This window comes from Ictidomys tridecemlineatus, chromosome 11 (genome assembly GCF_052094955.1).
Source record: "Ictidomys tridecemlineatus isolate mIctTri1 chromosome 11, mIctTri1.hap1, whole genome shotgun sequence".
Taxonomy (NCBI): domain Eukaryota; kingdom Metazoa; phylum Chordata; class Mammalia; order Rodentia; family Sciuridae; genus Ictidomys; species Ictidomys tridecemlineatus.
The window spans coordinates 55,084,469-55,106,977 of record NC_135487.1 but is presented as its reverse complement, the minus strand read 5'-3'; the positions used below and the strand labels follow the sequence as shown (position 1 = coordinate 55,106,977).

Sequence of the window (22,509 nt, the reverse complement as noted above, 5' to 3'; positions counted from 1 at the left end):
TGAAAAATCAAATGTACATAACACAAAGAATACATTACCTGAAAATAACCAGACAGCTATCCAGTGCTTGCCTGTCTTTTTCAAGCATGAGTTTTCTAATATTTATCTTCTCTAGGTAAATTTGTTTATGTATGCCCATACTCATATTTTCTGAATATTAAATATGGAAAATCAAAATACTAAATTATGCAAACATAGTTATGCAGGTTAAGCAGTACTGACTAGTATTTTATTTATTATTCTTTAGGTCCCATGTCTTTTCTGGGTTGCGTTCTTTGCTAGTGACAGGGCATAATAAGCATGTTCCTCTGGACCAGATCTCTGCAGTACAGGTTTTTGAGAAAAGGCCAGAATTCAATACAGGTTTCCTTTTTTGCTCTCTGTATCATTCCCATCTTCATCTGTTTCCTCTACTACATTTGATTCACTGGCCCAGGCATGACACTTAGTCACCGTCAGAGAGCAATTGAGAATCACAACATTCTTTTTGGCATTGAATAAAATGACTAAATCCATTTTATCAAAATCCTAACATCATCATGGTCTAGGCTTCTCACTAGAGGAAAAATTAGTCTCTCTTTTTAAAAAGGACAATTAACAATCACACCAATTCTCCTATATTACAGGGGACAGAAGGAACATAAACATGCAGACACATAAAATGATCCTTTGACTAGATAGCAAAATTAAAAGAATCTCCTGAAAGCAATTTCCATGATTAATTTCAAGAATTATCTGCCATTTTTGTTTTCTTAAATGAGATATCCTAGTTGTGATTTAAGTATACAGAAATACAAAGATCATAAAAACAATTTATTGATGTTGGGTGGTGGCGGTAGGGACTGAAAAGTGAATTATATAGCACATTCACATTCTTTTCTAAAGGAGCACCTATTGTATATAAATTTAGTTACTGAACTGTTAAAATTCTATAAAAATGAAAAGGAACAACTGAAATGTAGAAAAAAAATAGATGCTATCACTGTTGAAAATTATTATTCCAAAGAAAATAATCAGACTGAGGTTTAGCTATTCATTTCTCATATGACATTTTTGGTATTTTCTTTAAATACTTTAAAGAGTGAAGATGACTCTTATTTCTCTCATCATATATAACCAAATAGAGATAAAAGACATGGAAACTCATCACAATGCACAATTTCCTAAGTTTCTAAATTCTGTATGTTTTTAATATTTCAAAATAGAGAAGGGGCTGCGGTTGTGGCTCAGTGCTTGCCTAGCATGTGTGAGGCACTGGGTTCGATCCTCAGCACCACTTTATAAAAAAATGAGTAAAATAAAGGGATATGATGTCCATCTCCAACTAAAAGAAATTTTAAAAAAATAGCAATAAATAATAGGCTAGTATGATTTAGTGAAAAAGCAAAAATTTTGTTTGTAGTAAGAAGTACAATAATGTTCTATGGAAGTCTTGCTGGACAGATATTAGCCCCAAGTTTAGTGCGGACATTTCTAGATTTAACTTTTATGACTTTGATTATTATAAATGACCACAAGTATCTATAAAAAGAAGTGATTTCTAATTTTGCTGAAAAAAATATGCATGAATATGTGTTTATATGTACATATGTGAGTATATTTAAAGCATGTATATGTCGGACAAATGCATGTCTGTCTGTAGGTATAGGTGTGTAAGGATATATATGAATAGCATTTACATCTGTGATTAGGTCAGCTTAGCTGATCCAGCGCCTTTGCTCTTGTCTGCTAATAGATGGGTGCACAATATTCTTGTGAAATTATACTTATTGGCATTTTGCTAAAAATTTTATGAGCGTTATGTTAGAATTTGGCACTTTGCAAAGGACATATCCAGAGGATATGTCCCAAGGATCTATTTTGTTTAGGAATTGGCACACAGTTCACAAAGGCATTATCACAGATTAAAAAAAAATGTGTTAAAAACAATTTGCTCCAAAGTACTTCAAGTGAAATTATATGTGTGTGTGTGTGTGTGTGTGTGTGTGTATACACACACATATATTTTTTCTTCAGCATGCCTTTTGACAAAATAGGTCTTACAAAGGCAAATATATGCTGAACTAGTTTCTAAATGATTATGATTTTATAGGGTTTAATCTGAAGGTGGTAATGCAATGCCCAAGTGATTTTTAAACCAGCACTTCATTATAATGGCAATGAAGCATCTGTATAAGTACTAACATTATTTTGTTAATTTTAGCTGCTGTCTATGCGGATTTATGTGGATTTACAGGCTGAAGGCTTTTTTCATAATTAGAAAGGTAAGAGAATCTTTCTTGAGGGATAGGTAGCCAATAATAAATGCAACACAATCAATCGAGAATATAGGGCTGACTTGCCCCAGGTGCAGCATAAATCTTGCTTTGCTTTCAGCAGTGGGAAAAAAATGGCATTAGATAAGTAACCCTTGGCATTAGGGTGAATAAATGCATACCAAATGTTGGTACTATCTGATCCTAAGTCATTTGCATAGATCCAGTAAGAAAGGACATTAGAATTTAAAAATAGTTTAGGTGCAAACATTGCTCTCTAGATTTCTCTAACGCAAAAGCTGGCAAGAGAAGTATCAATTAATTTATCAATTAATAAAACAGATGGGGCCATTTTCTCCCAGGCAAAATTCAATAAAAGAAATATTTAATACATACATTTCCATGACTTCAGCCTCCCCTTCCCTGAAATTATAATTCATTTATATTATTAGTGCCTCATTCTATAAGTCAAGAAGTAGTAGATTCTATGGTCTGTTCTGATAATAGGAATTAAAAATAAGATAAAATTATCTATTTCTTTGATGGAGAAGAGATCATACTGTTTACATTGGCGGCCAGATACCTAGCAAACAGGGAATTAGGAAAGGCAAATGATTTCTTCCCCAGCTGATTGTCTCTGGGGCTACAGTAGCCTACATGATTAACGTGTGATTTTCTTGAGTCCATAATCTTTAGCCTTTCGCTGCTACCAAGAATATTTCTTGGTGACACTGAATGCTCAGGAAATGCAAGAGGGTCTGAAAAGCATTGGTAACTACTAGCATTCATTAGGCGCAGTCAACTAAGACAGCATATACTTGTGGCACATGGGTAATGACTAAGGTCACTAGTTAAAATATTCTACTTGTATATTCTTTTTACATTCTATAATACTTACTTCTCTAGATTTTATTGAAGATGATGTGAGATAATAATGCATACAAAGGAGGTTTATCAACTATTATGACTCATGTTCTATGAAAATGTCAGGTTTTCCAAACATTTGAGAAAGAATCATCGTATTGTAGAAAGAGCTTGAATCTGGGTACCAGTCAGGACCAGATTTAAATTCTGTCTATTATGATGCTAGGTACAAAGACTTCAACAGTGAAACAATAAAAATGCAGCTGAGATATTTTGTGATAAGATCCTCAGTTTCCTCATGTATGGAGATATTTATGTCCTGTGAGGGTTTTTATTGAGTCATGAGAAAAAAATAACATATTTAAAATACCTCATGCCACTTGATAAGCAGCAGATGCCCAGTAATTCCTAATCTTTAGTTTTCTCCCAATGGAAATATTTATTTATTCTAGCATGAATCTAGATAATAAAAATGGTAGATTGAACTGACATTTTTTTTACAATGTTGTCTTTGTCTCTGATGACATAAAATTTCAAGACAGTAACTGAGCTCAATTACAATAGAACACATCCAAAGAAGCACATGGAAACATTAATCACATCATAGAAAGTTGCCTTAAGTGCTTTTTGGAAAGGCAGTAAATAAATGATAAATGAAGAAAGAAACGAATGAATGAATGAATGAATGAACAAATAAAAATACTGATTATTTTATAATTTAAAGTAGCTGATTTATTTGTCAAATGTTCATAAGTACTATTAAATATTCTTGAGAATGGTCATATATATCAACAACTGAAAATATTAAAGGAAATTAATTCAGTAAATGGATTTTGCTGTATTTGTTGACATTCTAAAAATATTTTAAATGATTCCATGAAAATGTTACAGAAGATGTAATTTACTGCTTATAGTATAGGAGGCCTATACTATAAAAATATACAATACTTGAGGCCTATGAAAAATGTACAATACTTGACCTGGCAAGTAATAAGTATGAAAATTTTAGAAAGAGTCAAAATATATAGCAAAATCTGGGAGTGTCTTTCCTTTCCATCTCATAAATATTTTCTATGTAAGTGCTTCATCAAGTGTCAGAATTATTTGATCTTCATTCGGAAATAGTTCTATCCTTAATTAGTTTAGCACAATTTAAGGACAGTGTCTGTGCAGTAGAAGAAATTCAGACAGGTGCTCTTTCCTCCTGGTTGCAAGAGACAGCCCTGTGTTCCCTTAGCAGGGCACGACCCATATTAGTGTACATTGCACCTCCATTTCCTATACTAACTTTTAATAGTGGCAAATGTGAACTTAGATTAGTTAGGAAACTTCATTAATTCTTTCTAGGACATATTAGAGTAATTTGCTACAATATCTAACTGAAGTCAGTCAGGGTTATCATTCAGAAATTTTATGAATAATAGAGACTGGCCCAGAATTTCCCAACCAAGGAATGAACAGTTTTGTCAATTTTATTTACTGGACATATTTATAAATAGATGTTGCACTACACGTTAGTGCAATTCTTATGGCTAATGAGCATATAGGGGCTGAAAAGCAATCTTAAATGCCCAAGACACTAATTTTTATTATATTAAGTAGCAAGACAAAATTTTGTTATAGTAAATTTTTATGCATTTATAAATCAAAGGAAAATTATTCTTGTCAGCCTCCTCTCCTGCCAAGAAAGATTCAGGAAAATGGTGCATCCATCATGGGACCAGTTAGCAATGGCCAGCATAGCCAGGGATGGATAATCTGAGAGAATGTATTTTTAAGGAAGGTTGACACTAAAGGTTTGCCAAAACAAACCAAACAAATTTCAAATGAAAGCTCTGCAAAGAAGAAATAACTGGGCAGAGGTGAACAGACAGATACTTAGATGGGAATTCATGGGAGGAAACAGAGTCTGGGAGCAATTTGAGACACTCATAAACACCCAGGCCTCATAAGGTTCCTACATTGGTGATGGGGTGAGAAGATGCCTAAGTGCTTAAAGCTTAAAGGCCTTACACTGATAATTTTTGAATCATAAAATCTTTTTGGAGTAATGAAGTACTTTCCCTTCTTTCCTTTTTCATCCCCTACCATCTCTTCCTCTTCTTCTTTCTCATTAACTTTTTTTTTGTGTTCAGGAAATAAAGTATTAAATAGTAATTTATTCTAAAGTGTTTCAATATTTGAATTGTTCTGAATTGCAATTTAATGTGGTTTACATAGAGAATTCCTGTAGGTTATCTCTATACCCAAGTAAGGATGATTTTAAACAGTTCCTAAATGCCATTCTGTATTATTTCTGTTATAGAATATTTTAGAGCTATAGTGATAATGAACCCATTCTCTAGGGTACTCCAAGCCATATCATAAAGTTAATACAGCAACATAGATGTAACTAGTTCATATCTGGAAAGTAAATAGGGCTCCAAATTAGGCAAAATTAGGGAGCTTCCATTTAGCATAATTTCAGATGGTTCAGATAATAGCTTTCTTCATAGTGAGATCTCTTTAATAAGCTCAATGGATTTTGAAATTTCATTATTTTAGTTTAAAGATTTGCTTTCTATTTAATCCCCAGTCCCCGTAGGAAAGTTGGCCATGTAAGTTGTGATATCTATTCCTTAGTGCAGAAAAGTTTGAAGGCCTTTTTAAAATTGGTTTGGTTAGGAAAGATGATGGTTGCTGTGGATATCTGAGAGGACACGAGGAACAGGGTTCATTAAAGTGGGAACTCAACTGAAGATGGCCATGTTGATGGTGTGCTGGAGCCAACTTGTGCTGGTTTGTGAGAGCCAGCCATATGTACCCCATTTTGGGGTTCAGTGACATTAAGGTGGTACTTTGAAATTGGTCATACTAGGAGTATTTATATTGTGGACATTAGCAAACATCACAAATCAGAACATTGCTCCCTCAAGAGAAAGTTATCAGCACACCACTGGATGTGCTACCGGAGACTGAGGTCTGGAAAACTGATATTCAAAAGTTCTCAATGTAGTTAGGGTGTTTTTCTCCAAAAGATGTTGAGTGAAGAAAAAGCTATGGATATAAGTGTCCTTTTGATTTTGTTACTCCATTCACAGTGGGAATCAAACCATCAAGAGTTAGGGAATTTTATTAAAGACTAATTTGACATTGAAACATGAATTTGAGAACATATGACCCTCATTTTTCTGAGAAAAAAATTTGTTCCAAATTTTCATTAATTTTATTAGGAAAGAAATATGTTTGGAATCTGCTATCACTCCGTTATCCCTATTTTGTACTTATTTTTTTCCCACAAAAACTTACTAGGTTAATTACTATATTAATATATAGCTATAATGATGTATTTTATGAAAATGACTCAGTTGCATTGAAATGTAAGAGATAAAACATTAATCAATTTAAATAGGTAAAATGGACATTCTCAATTTTGCAGAAATGTTTCTTTGGCAACGAAAATGTTTTCTCTTAATAGCACATTACTTTCAAATGTGCTTGCCTTTCCATTTAAAAAGGGGTGAACTTGATACTTTTCCATTAACCTAGGAAGGGCACTGATTGCTAATTTAGCCCCAAACTTGCTTTTCTTCTTTTATTTCTGTGTTGTATTTCCCAAAAAATGGGCTGAAAAAGTGTTTAGAAGCATCAAGCACTTAATTTCCATTTTAATTTTGGGGTATACAACTTTTCCAAAGAAATCACCTGAAATCCAATAATAATTTCCAGTTCTGTTCTCAGAATGCATCATCAAGAGAAGGTAAGGATATATTTAAAAAATTAAAAATAAATATATAAATACAAAAAAAGAAAAACAAAGAAGAATAGAAAAAAATGAGGAATAAGGAAAAAATGAGCCTTAAAGCAACACAAAAAGCCATGTACCTGCTCAATCCAAAAAGCAAAGCTCAATCCCAAAAGCAGGAACCCAATAATCAGTCTAGCTACAAATATACATTTAGCAGTTGAGAATTTAGGCTCTACATTATTTACCCTTGTGCTTTTTGGACTCACAAGAGTCTAATGAACAGGGTTGTATGTACAGCCTAAATACATTAAGTGAACAAACAATATTAATTGGCTTTGGTATGCTGACACATGTAGGGCAGTCCATACTTACTTTCTGAAGAGGTAGTTCTTGATGATCAAATTTAGACTTAGTCTGCAAGTTTAAAGTCATGCTTCTGCCTGCATGCATTGCTGAAATACCTCCATAGGGCAGCATGCCAAGGTTAACTGTGTTGTGTTTGTAAGCAGCATTCTGAGTAGAGGAAATAATCATGTGACAGGATGTGAACACATGCTCAACAAACTGATTATTACATGAACATGTTTAAATTTATAACATTTAACTTTAAGCGGGCAAACAGTAACTTTCTTTTAAAAACATGCACTTGATCAGACAAAAAGCATACAGTCAACAGTGTTAGTTATGCACATAATGAGTACCATCCAAAACTACAGAAAGGACAAAAAGCAAAGAAGATACATTCTGCCTTGCACTTGCTGCTAACTCAAAGGCATAAAATCTGTCTCTTAGATACCATGATAGTAGTGACTTTGGATAAATATTGTCCATCCTGTGGTAGTGCATTAATTTTGAAAATTCAAACGGATAGTAACCACATTTTATTGGCTACAAATCTCATGGTCTCTTTCACATTGTGAGATCATCACATATGAAAGACAAATATTATCTCCTAAATCTGCCTTAAACTAAAGCATTGCAATGTTAAAGCCAAGATCTTTCTTCATTATTGTTCAAGTCTATAGACAAAATATAGCAACTCAGAAAAAACATCTGGTCCAAAAAAATCATTAATTCTGACTATTGACTTGATTGAATCCACTTATTAATTCATTTATACCAATCAAATAAGTTGGATGTAGAACCATATATTGTATTTTTCTAAATAATTACCTTTTAAACAAGATAATTGCATAATTATATTGAAGTAATTATAATGTGTGATTAATGTTACTTGTCAAATGAATCTAAATACTTATTTACATCTTAGCTACTCTTCAACAGATGCATCTAAAATTATTCTAAATAATTAATAATTTTTTTCTATAGAACTTCCTCGAAAAATTAAAACATTTTAGATGCCTTGTTATCAAATCTATAGCCTAAAACAGAAATCTAATAATTGACAGCATTTGGTTTCTTTAATTCTCTTATTTTGGAAAAAAAATTATCCATAGAAGTTAACTGAGTAACAATTTTTCTTAACTGAAAATTATTGAGCATTATGAGCAGGTAGCTATTCTATTCTGAGAGCATTATTTGCAAAGTAATGATTATTAGCATCAACATTTCATTGAGCTATACTGAAAGATTCTTATACTCCTGATGAGGTGCTTGTCTACACATACTTGTTATGAATTCATGATTATTTCATACAGAGATTTTTCACAGTCACCACACTCAAAGTGAAAAAGACACTAAACATTTTGATCTGGCACTTGGATGATTCCTTAGAGTTTAGATCACTCAGTCTAGTGCTCTTTCAGCTCCTGTAGAAGAGTAGGACATATGGGTTCATGCTTTAAATTTTCTGTCACAGTGGAAATCTGCAGTAGAAGTGCGAGCTTTGTGGTTAAAGTGAAGGGGAACGTAAGCATCTTTTATCTAGGGTAGCACTTGGAGCTGCATCTCTAAGGTCAGCACTGAGATCTTTTGCCAATATTATTTGGACTATTAACCTTATTCCATACCCAGCCTCTAGGCAGTTGTCATGTATGCGGACTCACAAATATCTTATAGTTTCTAGCGTAGCTATTTAGTTTCAGGGATTCAAATGTTTCAACTAAGTTTCACTGGGAAAGAAGCATATCATGTCTGGTGCAGTCAGACTCTGGGCAGAATATTAAGCAGCACAGCTGTGTCAAAACCAGTTTTATGCAGTAAGTCCGTGCTTTGGTGCCTGAGTTCATCTTGTTGAGTAGCTAGGGAGTTTTAAGTAATTCATAACCTGAACTGCTCAGAAGCTCAATTGAAAGGGGGAAAGAAACGCTACTTGGAGAAAACAAAAAAGGAAGAGCTTCTAGGATCTGAAGACTTAAAGCAATATCCTAAGGAAATTAACTTCTTGGAATTAAATGAGAAACTACTGAATATATGTTGAAGTTGCTCTGGGAAAGATAGGTCCAAGGAATTACAAACAAACAGAGGGTATATGGAGACTAATTAAAAAGGGAGGTGTCATTGTGATAAGAGAAAATAGAGAAAGTACACATGGATACACTTTTAGTTACCTGATTCGATCCCCCTCCTCATTCCTGTACACCCAGGGTCCCCCCATGTTCTTGCTCCATCTAGAGGAGCCATCTAGTTTTTGGTTATTGAATCAAAGGAGAGAAACCATGTATCTGGGATAACAGTAAACAAAAAACCTGATGGTACCAAATGCTTAGAAATTTATCTTTTTGTTTTCATGCTTTCTTTCCACTCACTCTTCTGCTGCCTCAAATTACCAGTCATTGTACATATGCTGCACAAATCTTCTAATAACCTTTCTTGACTAGTTCATCTTACCCTGTTACGTATGGTCGTGTCTACACGAGGCCAGAGTTCCCAAACTGTACTGTATTATTTGGCCCCAAATATTTTCGCCCTCCAAGTTATCTGTCTACATGGAGGGCATAACTTGAGGTAAGGCATGGTGACAACCGACCAGGTGTCTCCCACTGACAGCCAGTCATGCGGCTTTGATGAGGCTCCCTTCAATGGGACTGAGCAACCTATTTGAAACAGACATTCTGATGAAATATTTTGCAAGGTAGAACCAATTTCCACACTGAGAAACTAATACCCATGCCCACATTTATTAGTTTACTCTTCCTCTAAAAAATTGTTTTCTTGTCATGTAGACACGACCTACAATAGTGTAATTATTTAAAAGGAATAAACCTGAAAACATAAAATTTATTACTAAAGAAATACATAATAAATGCAGTGACCTGTGTTTTTTGCAGGACACAAACTAAAATAATAAAACTACTAAGTGAAACATTCCAATAGCATCTTGTTACCCAGATCCCCAGTTTACATAGAGCATTTGAACTTAGAAAATGAGAACAAAAGGCCCCAATTTCACACACACACACAAATCTTCAATGTTCTAGTGTCACTGCAGAGCACACAAAGCCTTCTACACCAAAGCCACGAGGCCTACTGAATGATGACAGTAGGTTGATAATAGTTTTAGAAAGTGAAGTACCAGATTTCTCTTAGATTTGAACAGGCAACAACAACAACAAAACAATTAAAGGCTTTATAACTTTTTTTTAAACTCTCCCAATCACTGGGCTGTGCATTCCATACTATTCTGACTCAATTTTTAACTGAATTAGCATTGATTTTCTTTCTTTTTTTGCAATATACATACTAATTTGTATGTCTATAGTCTTTATATAAAGACATCATCTGTTTTTGTTGTCAGTAGTAAAATTGGAATTTATATATTTTCTTCTGTATAAAAACCAATATTCTAAATGGCAGAATTTTTATTAAATAAAATAGTGTGTAGGAGGGCATTTAATCTCTGCTTATTTTCTTTTTTTCTTTTTCTTGCTGGGAAGATTATTGCTCATTAGAAGTAATAAGTTTAGTAGTCCCATAGCAGTAACTATGTGCAAATTTTATAAACAGATTATGCCCGAGTTTAACATAAGTGAGTCTGTGAAGAAAAGGGTGAAATACTCACTTTTTATAGATTCAATAAAAACCATACTCTTTAGGTCACCAGAGAGCAGTTTTGTGTCCTAGGAGAGGCATTTTTGCCTTGCCTTAATGGCTAGAAAACAATTGGAAACACCATCCCATATGATAGAGTCAAATTCTTTCTTACTAACAATAGTTAGGCTAGATTTGATAAATAATTCACTTGCAGGTTATGGACTCTCAGAAAGCATTAAGCAATACCCATGAAAAACTATTAGGATCATTTCCCCCCACAATAGAAAGACAAATAAGTGCTGATCATCTCTCCATTCATGTATTTCATGCTTCACTACATGTGCTTAGAAATGCCAAAAAAGAAAAAAAAAAAAGTAAAACTAAAGGCAGGGGGGATATTCTTACAGAGAAATGCCAAACATACCCTGTCTAACCTTCTAGCTTCTATATGTCTAAGCAGCTGTTGTCTCCAGTCTGCAGGCATTTTACCACAGCTCTCCTCTCCCTTCACAGGGGTGGGCCTCGTCTTTATATCACTGTTATCTGATGGCTTGTCACCATAGTTACCCAAGTTATAGTCAGACGGTATTTTTTCCAAAAGAGCTGCCATAGTTGGCCTAGCTGAAACTGGCCTGGTTTGGGAGGCCCCGTAACTCTCTGTACTGTAGCTTCTCGCAGACAATGGCCTCCTCTGGGTTAGGTTTTTAACTGGAAAACTTCCCGCCTGAGCTTTCACTTCTTGATAGGAAGGATGTTCGTCTTCATACCTGCCATTCCTCTTCAGGAACTGGGACTCAGTCACTGTCACGCTGCTTTGGCGATCTAGCCCTCCCCTGTAAGGAGGCCTGCCATACCTATCACTTGGTGGCAGCTCGTGAGGTTCACTGACCCTTCTAAACATGGCCATTTCTGTGGAGCTTGCCAGGGAGTCAGCTCTCCTCAAGAAGCCTGCCCTGGCTCCTTGGCTTGCAAACTGGGCATTCACCACAGCATCCTCATTAACGGACGGCTGAGAAAAGGAGAACATTTGCTCCATGGGTGGGTATCCTCGGTAAGCTCTAGGACTAACCAAATCCTTGGCCATGTTTTTGGTGGACGGTGGCACGTACTCCGAATTGTGCTGAAAAGGGGGTGGTATCCTCTTGTCCGCTTTGACTTCCACTGCTCCTTGAGGATTGAAGCTTTGGTCAAACTGGTAGACTTTTTTTGTCATAGAAGCTTTTTGCTGTTGTGGCCCTTTACTGCTTCCATAGGTGAGCATCTCGTCATCCAGCATTGGGACCGACTGGCTTCGAGACATACTGGACATGCCATGCTCTGGTCCCAACAGTTTATCGGGTCGTTCGTGGCTTCCTAAGTGATCACTTCCAGAAGCATAGTTTTCTAATGGTATGTTATAAACCTTGTATGTGCCAATGTCAATCTCATCGATACTTTGTGACTTTTTGAATTTATTGGACTTTATATCTTTCATTAGGGGGGAAAGCCTCTCTGTGCTTTTGCTAATTGAAATAACACCTTTAGAAGAATCTGGGCGGCAGTGGATTTGAGAAAAGACATTACCAAGACTCCTGTTGGGGTTGGAATCATGATACTCCCATGGTACTCCTGGAGAAAAAGGACTGGGTATTTCAGTAGATTCTTTCAGATGGTCTTTCCTTTCAGGCAAAGGGCTGGTAGTGGGGGTTGTCTCTAATTTGGAAGGAAAAGCGGTCCTGTCTTCAAATGGACTAGGGGTTCTGGTCCAATTCTGCCAAGGATTGGTAGGAGGCACTTCTGTTTCTGGCGTGTGTCTGTGTGTAGACTGCTCAAGTTCCAGGGGAACACCAACAATCCTATCCTGCCTGATTAAAGGCCTGCGTCCGTGAGAAGATGTGCTTCTAGACTTGGAACTCAAGAGAGGATTATTGTTGGCATTCTCAGCTGCGGTTTCCTCAGAAACAAACCCTGTGTTGTCGTAATGGGATCCATCAGTCCAGTTGTCAGTGAAAGCATCGCTCATTGGCAGGCGGTCGGGTCTCTGTGGTAGGTTCCCTGGGGGAACAGCCTCTCGCTGGCTGAGCAATGGCTTTGCATCCAGAGGCTGTGGGAAAGATTGCGCAATCCTGTAAACACAAAGGGAAGAAGAAATATGAAAAAAAGGAAGAGTTGGTTTCTGTTAAGATGAACAAGCACTGAAAGTGGGCCACCATGTCTGTTGAGCTGATCATTCATCCTGATCTGATTTAGGATTAAGATAGTATTATTTCATGTCCTCTGTGTCTCCGAAATCCACTCCTTTACCCTCTTCTTTCACTTCTTTCTAGTAATAATTACCTTCCACTACATTTTAAAATTTACTTACCTTTGAAATTTATTGTATATCATCTCATGTTCTCTGCTAGAATGCAAACTCATGAGGGCAGAGATCTTTTTCTCTTCAGGCTAAGAAAAGGGCTTGGCACATAGTAGGCGTTAAACATGTATTTGTTGAAGGAATGAATGGATGGCATGATTGTCTTCAGTGATGGCCCTCAAACCTGATTGATAAATATAATCATCTGATCCCCAGTATTTATTCCTGGAAATTCTGATTCAGTCCATTTCTAATATATTGGTTGAGAATACTTTTCTTAACAATTATTGATATAACTGATGGATTCAAAATGTCTTCAAATAAGGCCAGGTCTTGAAGATGCTAATACTATTGTTGAAGTATCAAGCACATTCAGGTATCTCTTTTTAGAATGTGAAGTATGACTTTGTGTCACTGGCAAATTTATAACAGTGAGTGTCTCTAGTATATCTTTAGTATATGTTCCTCTTTCTGACTTTATTTAAAACCATTTGCACACCAATAATATCGAATTATATATAAAATCAATATTTTACTGGGGATTGAACTGAGGGGCACGTGACCACTTGAACACTGAGCCACATCCCCTGCCCTATTTTGTATTTTATTTAGAGTCTCACTGAGTTGCTTAGCACCTTGCTGTTGCTGGGCTTGGCTAAATAATGCATATTTTATTAATAAAGGAAAAGATTTTGTGGGCTTCTCTTAACTGGAAAAAATTTGCATTTAGAAAGCATGTTCTAAAACTACTTTGATTAATATAAGCTCACATAAACACTTAGAGTTAAGATTTTTTAATCATGGTCATTGATGAAGAGAAATAATCATTGATGAATTACTAAAGAAGGCATTGAGAAGAGGGAGCACATTAGCAGTAAAATAGGAGTAAAGGTTTTGACTACCTAGATCATATGACAACTTTTGTTACTTTTAGTATAAAACTGTAGCCATAAATTATAAAACTGAGCAATTAGAAGGCAAATACTACTTCACTGAGTCATTTTATTATGCAGTGTGGCTTTGTTTCTTTCATCTATAAAATGGGAGTAATAAAGAGTGGGAGTCATTTTGCAGAGCTTAAGTACTTTTACACGCATCCTAACTTCAGGTGATGATAAATGATGATGGTGACGGTGATGATGATGTCAACGATGGAAACTGATGAAATATTTACTCTGTGCCAGGCACATAGTGCTTCACATGCATCTTATCTTAGCGCATAACATCATTTTGGATGGCGAATTGTCCACATGCTTCATAAACATGTGTTGGCCAAACACAATTTTTGACTATTAAGTTTTCTAGTTCTACCATGTCATCATGTTAATCTCCTACCCTCACCCACTTAATCAGCAGTCTCACCCTGTAAGATGGATTCATTTGCTCTTGGAAGATCCCAGGTGAACTACATTTGCTTACCTGCCCCATTCTGTCTTCTATACCACTCATGTGTTGAATACAATTCCAAAATTATGAAGATTCCATTTAAAAAAAAAAGTTGCTGGAAATAAGCGATTGGGAACAGAAAAGTGGGAATTCTCAACACACCTGTTACCCCACAAAGAATTATGAACTGCATCTTTAGCTGTTGTCTGCAAGGACCCCACTTTAACCCGGGTGTTAGAGGATCCTGAGGAAGCCTGGGAAGGCGAGTAGTCTGAGTAAGTGCCTGAGGAAACACTGTTATTCAGACAGTGAGTTTTGTCAACTTCAGACTCATCAGTTGATTCTGAAATTTAAAGGGAAACATGTTATAATGCTACGAACATTGACAAACACAAACACAGAAAAGTAAGTAGGAAAAACAAATTCTATACTGATTAATGTTAGAACATGTATTTATAAAGTAATTTTAATAGACTATGGCATATCACAATGTACAACTGGTGATTCATCATGCACATGCATTTGTCGCATATTTTCCACATCAGCTTCATGATGTTACCTTTTTTGTCCTTCCCTAGCAGAACAAGTTTGGGTGGGTACAGAGGGGTCTCAGCTAATGAAGGGTGAAGCTCCCCAATCCTCATTTCATTAGCTGGATGAACAAAAGAATCCTGAGAGATATAATAATACAGGACAAGGAAAGTAAACATTGAAACAATGGTTAACCAAGATGGCAATAGCTTTATTTGGCTCAGATAAAAAAAAAATGTGACTCTAGAATTTAATTGACTATGGGGCATTGGGAAAAAATGAACCATTATGTATCTCTGAGTTGAGTACTCTTTTATTCGTCAGTTTGACTGCTGTTTTTATGGCTGGCACTGTGCAAAGAACTGTAGAGTTTCCAAAGAAAGACAAAATGTGGCCCTCTGAGAGTTTGCAATCTACCTGGGGAGATGAGATACAACTCATTTTAACACTGTACTGAATTTTAAGGTCTACATGAGTAGTAAGATCCATACATATATATGATATATACACATGTAAGACATCTAACAGATGAATGCTCTAAGAGTTCTAAGGGAAAGGGATATCATTGACCAACAGGATTTTTTTTGGTCATCCCTTGCCATATGAATGTGCCCTAGGGTCCTATATAACCTACTTTTTCTGCCACTCTCCCTCTTAATTGCTACTGTTTCTTGGGTGAGTATCTCCTCCACTGCTCTTGTCCTGCTATGCCTTCTTTCTAAGTTTTCTAGTTTTCTGGTGACCAATGTGGTCTGCTAACTCTTCATTCTATATCCATTAATTGAGTGTAATGCAGTTCAATGGACAAGAACATAATTTTGTAATGACAAATGAACACGTAAAAAACTTCACAAATTTTAAACTTCAGTAATTCAGACTTTAAAAAATATTTTTTAGTTGTAGATGGAAAGATGGACATAATACCTTTATTTAATTTATTTGTTTTTATGTGGTGCTGTGGATTGAACTGAGTGCTTTACACATGTGAGGCAAGCGCTCTACCATGGAGCCACAACCCCAGCCAGTAATTCAAATTTTTATTCCCACTTAACCAGGTAGTGAAAGCATTAGGCAAGGCAGAATGCCAAATGCTTACTTTCTTCTAGATGTGAAAATACCATAAATAAGTACTGATAAAAATCTATGCATGGCAGCTATCTTTATGTATACTTTGCTTAAAATTAATGTTAATTCAAGTTCAAAATTTTTTGGTTGTTTCATATTCTTAATATCTTATTATTTTGGAACATTTACAACCTTAGAAACATTTTATTTAATCAGAGTAAGAATATATTTGAGGACAAAAATATTAGAAATTAAAAAAATCTTTCCAATAAATAATTGGTTGTTTTAATGAACAGCCAGAGACTCTTATTATGACTTTCATCTATTGCCAAGGACTCCACAGAGACAGGCTTAGGTCTTTGGGTTTTGCAGCAATACAAATCCATTTCTTTAATGCTTAAGTTCTGTCATTTAAATTTTGTTTATTTGTTTGTATGGAAATATTTGCCTGTAAAAAAACAGGGTATATCTAACGTGTTAATTTTTAAAAAGGAATATTGCAATAGAAGACAGAAAGACCATTTAGTTACCCTTTCATTGTCTTGTAGCAGATTCTGAGAACAAACTCAGGCCTACACATACAATAGACAAAGACCCAGCATTGGAGCATGATTCCTCTGGCTTCCAGGCCAGAGATCTTCCCCTACAGTGTTACCTCCTGGCACGGGAACATTAAAGACTTAAAAAGAAGAGTCAAATTAGAAGAGAGATAGAAAATAGAGTGGGGTTGATGAAAATACTGGGGCTTAAGAGAGAAACCTATATTTTTATGGATTTTGAAAATAATCTCATAAAATCAGCATAAAATATTTTTTTTCTTTTATACCCTGCTTTTATTAGCCTAATCAAACCACAGAGGGAAGCACTCTATTACAGGGATTTTACTGACATGTAAACAAAACAACTAACATTTCCTAGAGTCAGTCCAGTCTTTTTGATAAAGTTTGAAGGTGTCACAATAAAGAATAAACATCTTTATATACCTACAGAGCAATTTATAAGAAGAAGGTGCCTGAGAAACAGCACCATGAAAGGCATAAAAATATGTTGATTTGTCAAAAAATTTCAGGTACAAGGTGTCATATTTCCATCTTATTCCTATTTTACCATTTATTAATCAGGTTATCTAGGGCAAGTTAGTGTACTTCTCTGGACCTTATTCAATTCATCAGCAATATGAAGGTACTAGATATTAGGAACTGGTGCTGATTTCTATCTAGAAATAACAAGTTTATGAATGTAAAGGTAACTTATTTGAGTGAAATAATGACTTAAAAAGTAAATATTTTTATGATACCTAATACAAGCATAGGAATTTTGTTTCAATCAAAAATATGTAAATAAATAAAATAAAGACACAAAAAGCATACCAAATAGTTGTATAAGCACAAAACATTAGCATAACTAAGGGTTTAACTTTCTCATTCTTATGTCCTATACATTCAATACTCAACTCATCTTGTTTGTATAGATAAACTTTCAAACTTGTATCCCAAAATCATGACCAGAATTCTGCATGGTAGGTATGGTCTGACTCAGGTATACTTTTCTGACCCTGCTCAAGAATTTCTGCTGTGAAGCAAGATGAATCTTAGTGGCCAGGAAAATAGTATGATTATCAACTAGTGGTGAACTTGCATCTCTTCTTTAGAGTTTTCTGACTCTCCATGTGAGAGGATGACACTGCTGAAGCAAGATTGATAAAAGTTGCTAATCCAGGAAAATGTTCTTATTTGTATGAACAAAGTGGGTGTGGTGGTGGTGGTGGTGGTGATGATGATGATGATGATGACAGTGATGTTCCATTAGTGATGGAGCATAGATTATATATCTGCAACTGTGCTTTTATATTTGTATTATAGATATAATTATATAAGTATAAAATTTATCTCTCAATTTCTTTAAAAGACAACCTTGTTTTTAATTATGTGTTATTTAAAAATATTTTTCATTATCTTTGTTTTACAGAAAAGCAAATGCAGGCACAGAAAGGTAGAGTTATAATTCCAAGTTGCAACATTAAGAAGTGATAAAGCCAGGATTTAAACTGGATCTGTCCAACTTCATGGTGTTCTATAGGATATTGTGTTCACCATATTGTCTATCCTAAGAAAAGCTCATTTATCAAATGGGTTTTAGAGACCAAAGTTAACTGTCCAATAAAAGGAATGAGTCTTTGCATTTGCCTCTTGAAATTCTTTTATAGAGGCTAGGGAAATCAAGTGCTTTTTGGAGAAGCTGAATGATGTTTTGGGGTTACTTGGAAGTTATTGGTAAGCAGTCAGATTTATCAGGAGTTTCATTATAAGGACATTGAACCATATTTCCTTCTGGTGAGAAGATAGAAATGGAGAGGAATGAAAAGGTAAAATTTCATTTTTTATTGCACTGCCTATCCACTGTTCAAATTTTGTCTATTACTGCCATAGAGAAAATGGTTGAAGGCAGATATCAAAGGGAAAAAAGTTCCTTTCTGAGCTTTTGAGAGTCCAGGTATAGTATTAATAAAGGCAATTTAAGAAAAATTTCAAGGGTAGTTGACTATTTTCTACTTTTGGGAGAAAGATAAGGTTGCTCTATAGAAGAAAATTGGACTGAGTGTCCTAACAAAGGGAAAATTTCAGAACATATTTGATTATGGTAGACTTGGTGAACAGGTGTCAGGTAGGGACCTGCAGAGGATTAACAGCATATGGGGCAAAGATTGGCACATTATTCTCTTGAGGAATGGGAATTATCATTTACTGTAGCCTTTCTCTGTGTCAAGAACTATGCTTGGAGTTGTGCATAAATGCATAGTATCATCTGATTTCATCTCTGCAAAATATCTAAAAGGGTGATTTTATTATCTGTATTTTTTAAAGATGAAGAAACCAAGGCTCAGGAAGTTTTTAATGATTTGACTTGTCAAGGTCATATAATCAGTAGCAAGGTCAATCCAGGATTTCAATTCATGTCTGCTAGACTTAAAAGTCCCTACTCTTTGGTTTCCAAACTGTGTTCTGAGGCATCCAAGGGTGCCACTGCTAATTAACTGGGATATCGTGGATTATATTAGATGTCTGAGGGAAACAAAGCAATATTTGACATCAGTCACACAGTGCAAACTGCCAGCTCAAGCAGCTCTCAGTTTCAACATGAGATTGCACAGTCTCTTTGATGACAATCCTTGTGAAGATGGATTTTGGATGGGTTCGGTGATCAAAATGTATGTGCTGCTTGCAAATCATTGTGAAACAGAAATTAGTCATGGTGTCCAATCTATTTCCCATGTTTGAGAAAGTAGGTAATGTCTAATGGGTGCATGCATTTCAATAACATTTTGGTTTTGCCTACCTAAGAGTGAGATAAAAATATCTTTTTACTCAGTTTATGTACATTATTTTTCAATTTTCCACTACTAAGGAAGGCATAAGTATCCATTAAGTTGTATAACTACTTAAGTGGAACCATTATGTGTTTATTTATTTATTTTTGGCTGAGGATTGAACTCAGTGCCTCCCACATGCTAGGCAAGCACTCCACCACTAAGCCACAACCCCAGCCACTATGTGGTTTTTTTTTTTTTTTTGGTTTAGGGTCTCTGTAACAAGATTACTGAAATGCTATGGACATTCATATACCAACAGTGTACTTAACACACAGATGATGAATAGGTAAGGCAGCCAACAATCAACAAATAATTAATTCAGGAAAAACATCAGAAACTGTCTTTGACATTAGTAACTAACTCAAAGTGGTTGGACAGACAGACATGTTAACAAATTTGTGATAGTATATGACAATACCAATCATTAATTTATTGTGTTCCTATACTGTACTAGGCACTACTGTGCTAGATACTGGAAATTTACATACTCCTCAACGAATGCTGGGTTTGTATCCCAATAAGTTGAAAATATCATTAAGTCACAGTGCATTTAAAACTGACCTGCCAAACATGATAGCTTAACAACACAGTACCCTGTAGAGTGTAAGTTTTTACACTTACAATCTTGTGGCTGACTGAAAGCTGTGTCTTGCTGCTGCTTCTCAGTGTTACAAGAGAATATCATAGCACACAATGCTAGCACAGGTAAAAATGAAAAGTAAAAATTCAAAGTTTGGTTTCTGCTGAATGCATATTGCTTTTGCACCATCATGCAGTTGAAAGATCCTAAGTTGAACCATCACAAGTCAAGGATCTTCTGTATAGTAGATGCACAAGACAGACGTGGTCCCTGTCCTCATGAAATTCAGTCTGAATTCAATAAGCAAAATAATCATAAACATTTCATTCTGTTTAATGCAAATAAATAGGGTAATGTGATAGAGGAAAATCAGAGAGTCTAACTGACCAGGGTTATCAGGGAAGGCTTCCTGTTCAGGGGAACTTTAAGCTGAAACTTGAAAGTAGAGGAGGGCTAGCCATATAGAGAGCTGGGGAGAATTTAAATGCAATCTCCAGAGGCATTTTGTAAAGAATAACTGGGAGGACAGGCAACCTATATGTCTACCTGCTCTCCTTATTCTTTAGGCTCTCCTGGCTCTTTGTCTAGCATAACACATGTTAAAACTCTTGGCATAGAGTTGCCAAATAAAAAAGAGGAATAAATATTGATTTATTTGTCCCTCTACTCAACTGCATTTGTTATCAATATACCTTGTCTATTTCTTTCTGTGTTTGCTTCTGGTTCTGCCTACCTCTACTCTTTACTCTTTTTTCTTTTGAAAGACCACTGGCAAGGCAACGAGGAGGTGGGAACAAGGTAATCCAAGAAACTGATGGTTTTGTAAATAGGTTATAAATTACCAGACTGCAGAACAGAGGTGAGGACTTAAAGGGATCTATTCAGGTGAAATGTATAGGCTTTGGCAAATTATTTGGGACAAGGAGTGGAGACAAAGAAGGAAAAAGAAATCAGGACACTTCTCAAATTTCTAACTTCAAAGAACTCATAGATAATGGTGCCAGCTGAGATAAAGATCGAGAATACAGGAATGGAAGTGAGTTTGGAGAGGAAACATTTAATTTTGGAATTATCTCTTCTCTGTATCACGTTAATCCCAAATCAAGCAATTTTAGGAGCTTCTTATTGTTGTTGTAAATTTACTCAGTTTACAGGTTTCATGACTACATAGTTACCTTGATATTAGGCTGTGACTACATAAGATTTAAATACACAACATACATGTGCATATTTAATGTGCACTTGCTAAATATTGACTTCTTCACATTATATATTGTAATATCTTAGAGGTGAAAGAAAAGTCTCTTGCTTTGCTATAACGTGTAATATTTTGGAAAAAAGAAAATACAATGATACTTATAAGAAAAAATCAATGCAAACAAATACTTAAGACATTTTCTCCTTTAGATTTCCAGCTATATTCCCCTCTTCCAAGGAAGACTGTTACCTCTGCTGTCAGATGTGCATATTATAGTTATTTTTGCTCAATATCTTCCCTTTACCTCTCTTTTTCACTGTAAAACCCAATCTTTAATATGCATTCAGCCCTAACTTAGAGCATTATATTCTCCACCATACAACCAATCATGTGATCATACTTTATATAATATGTTCTCTTATCATTTATGTGTGTTAAGTTTATCTAGCTGGACTTAATTGTTTGGGAACTATGGGCACATTTTACATTTCTTTTTTTTTCTCTCAGTGATTAGCACAGTGCTACATATGCAGTTGGTGTTTAATAAATGCAATAAATTGATGCTTTGAAATGCAGATTTGTAAAAGAGTTTCATCAATCTAGATTTTTGAGAATATGAATTTCCAGACTTATCATTCTAATTATGTGTCTAATGAAGATAAAAAGATGAAAAACTAAATTAGCTGAAGAGTTGATGAGATAGTAGAAGTGATATAAATGTAGTTGAATTCTTTTCAGACCACAAAAATCAATAAGGATGAATTTCCAACTCATTCGAAAATATAGGAATTAAGCTTCACATGGCCAGATTCCATAAGCCTAGGTTTCACTTATCTCCCCTTTTTGTTGTTAATAGCAATGTTTTCTGAAAAGGTTGTAACCCAAACCAAAAATATTTTAAAACATTTGCTCTAAAATGTATTAGGAATTTTATTAAGATTTACTGAATGAAAAATCTTCAGTTAGTTTTTCCTAATGACTATATAAGATTGGGGTAGCCAAAATAACATCAATGATATAATGCATTCCTTGGCTAGGCTATACTGGGTGGCAAACTGTTCATTCTGTGTATTGGAATATTTGGAGTTGTAGTAATGATATTAGGGCATGAGGGCATCATTTATCTGTGATTTATTAATTACAACCCTCATAATTTAAAAGAATAAACATTGTATTTTTGGGAAAAAATGCACTTATTGAACTTATCAAGGAAGATCTATCTATTCCGTTTAAAAAAGAAACCAAATTACTTAGAATTCAAAAAA

At 35.1% G+C, this 22,509-nt stretch overlaps 1 protein-coding gene across 9 annotated transcripts in view; it reads right to left on the bottom strand.

Annotated features, from left to right (window-relative positions):
* Lrrc7 (leucine rich repeat containing 7) overlaps positions 1-22,509 on the bottom strand; it is a 516,598-nt gene that overhangs the window by 85,006 nt on the left and 409,083 nt on the right. For 7 of the 9 annotated variants that reach the window (XM_021731075.3, XM_040288837.2, XM_021731076.3 and 4 more), the window contains 4 exons: positions 15,060-15,171; positions 14,663-14,843; positions 11,204-12,884; positions 7,219-7,359 (listed from right to left, as the gene is read on the bottom strand). In XM_021731075.3, coding sequence (XP_021586750.2) covers positions 7,219-7,359; positions 11,204-12,884; positions 14,663-14,843; positions 15,060-15,171 — 2,115 coding nt within the window. The remainder of the gene's footprint in view (positions 1-7,218; positions 7,360-11,203; positions 12,885-14,662; positions 14,844-15,059; positions 15,172-22,509) is intronic. The other 2 variants (XM_040288842.2, XM_040288839.2) reach the window with 1 other exon arrangement.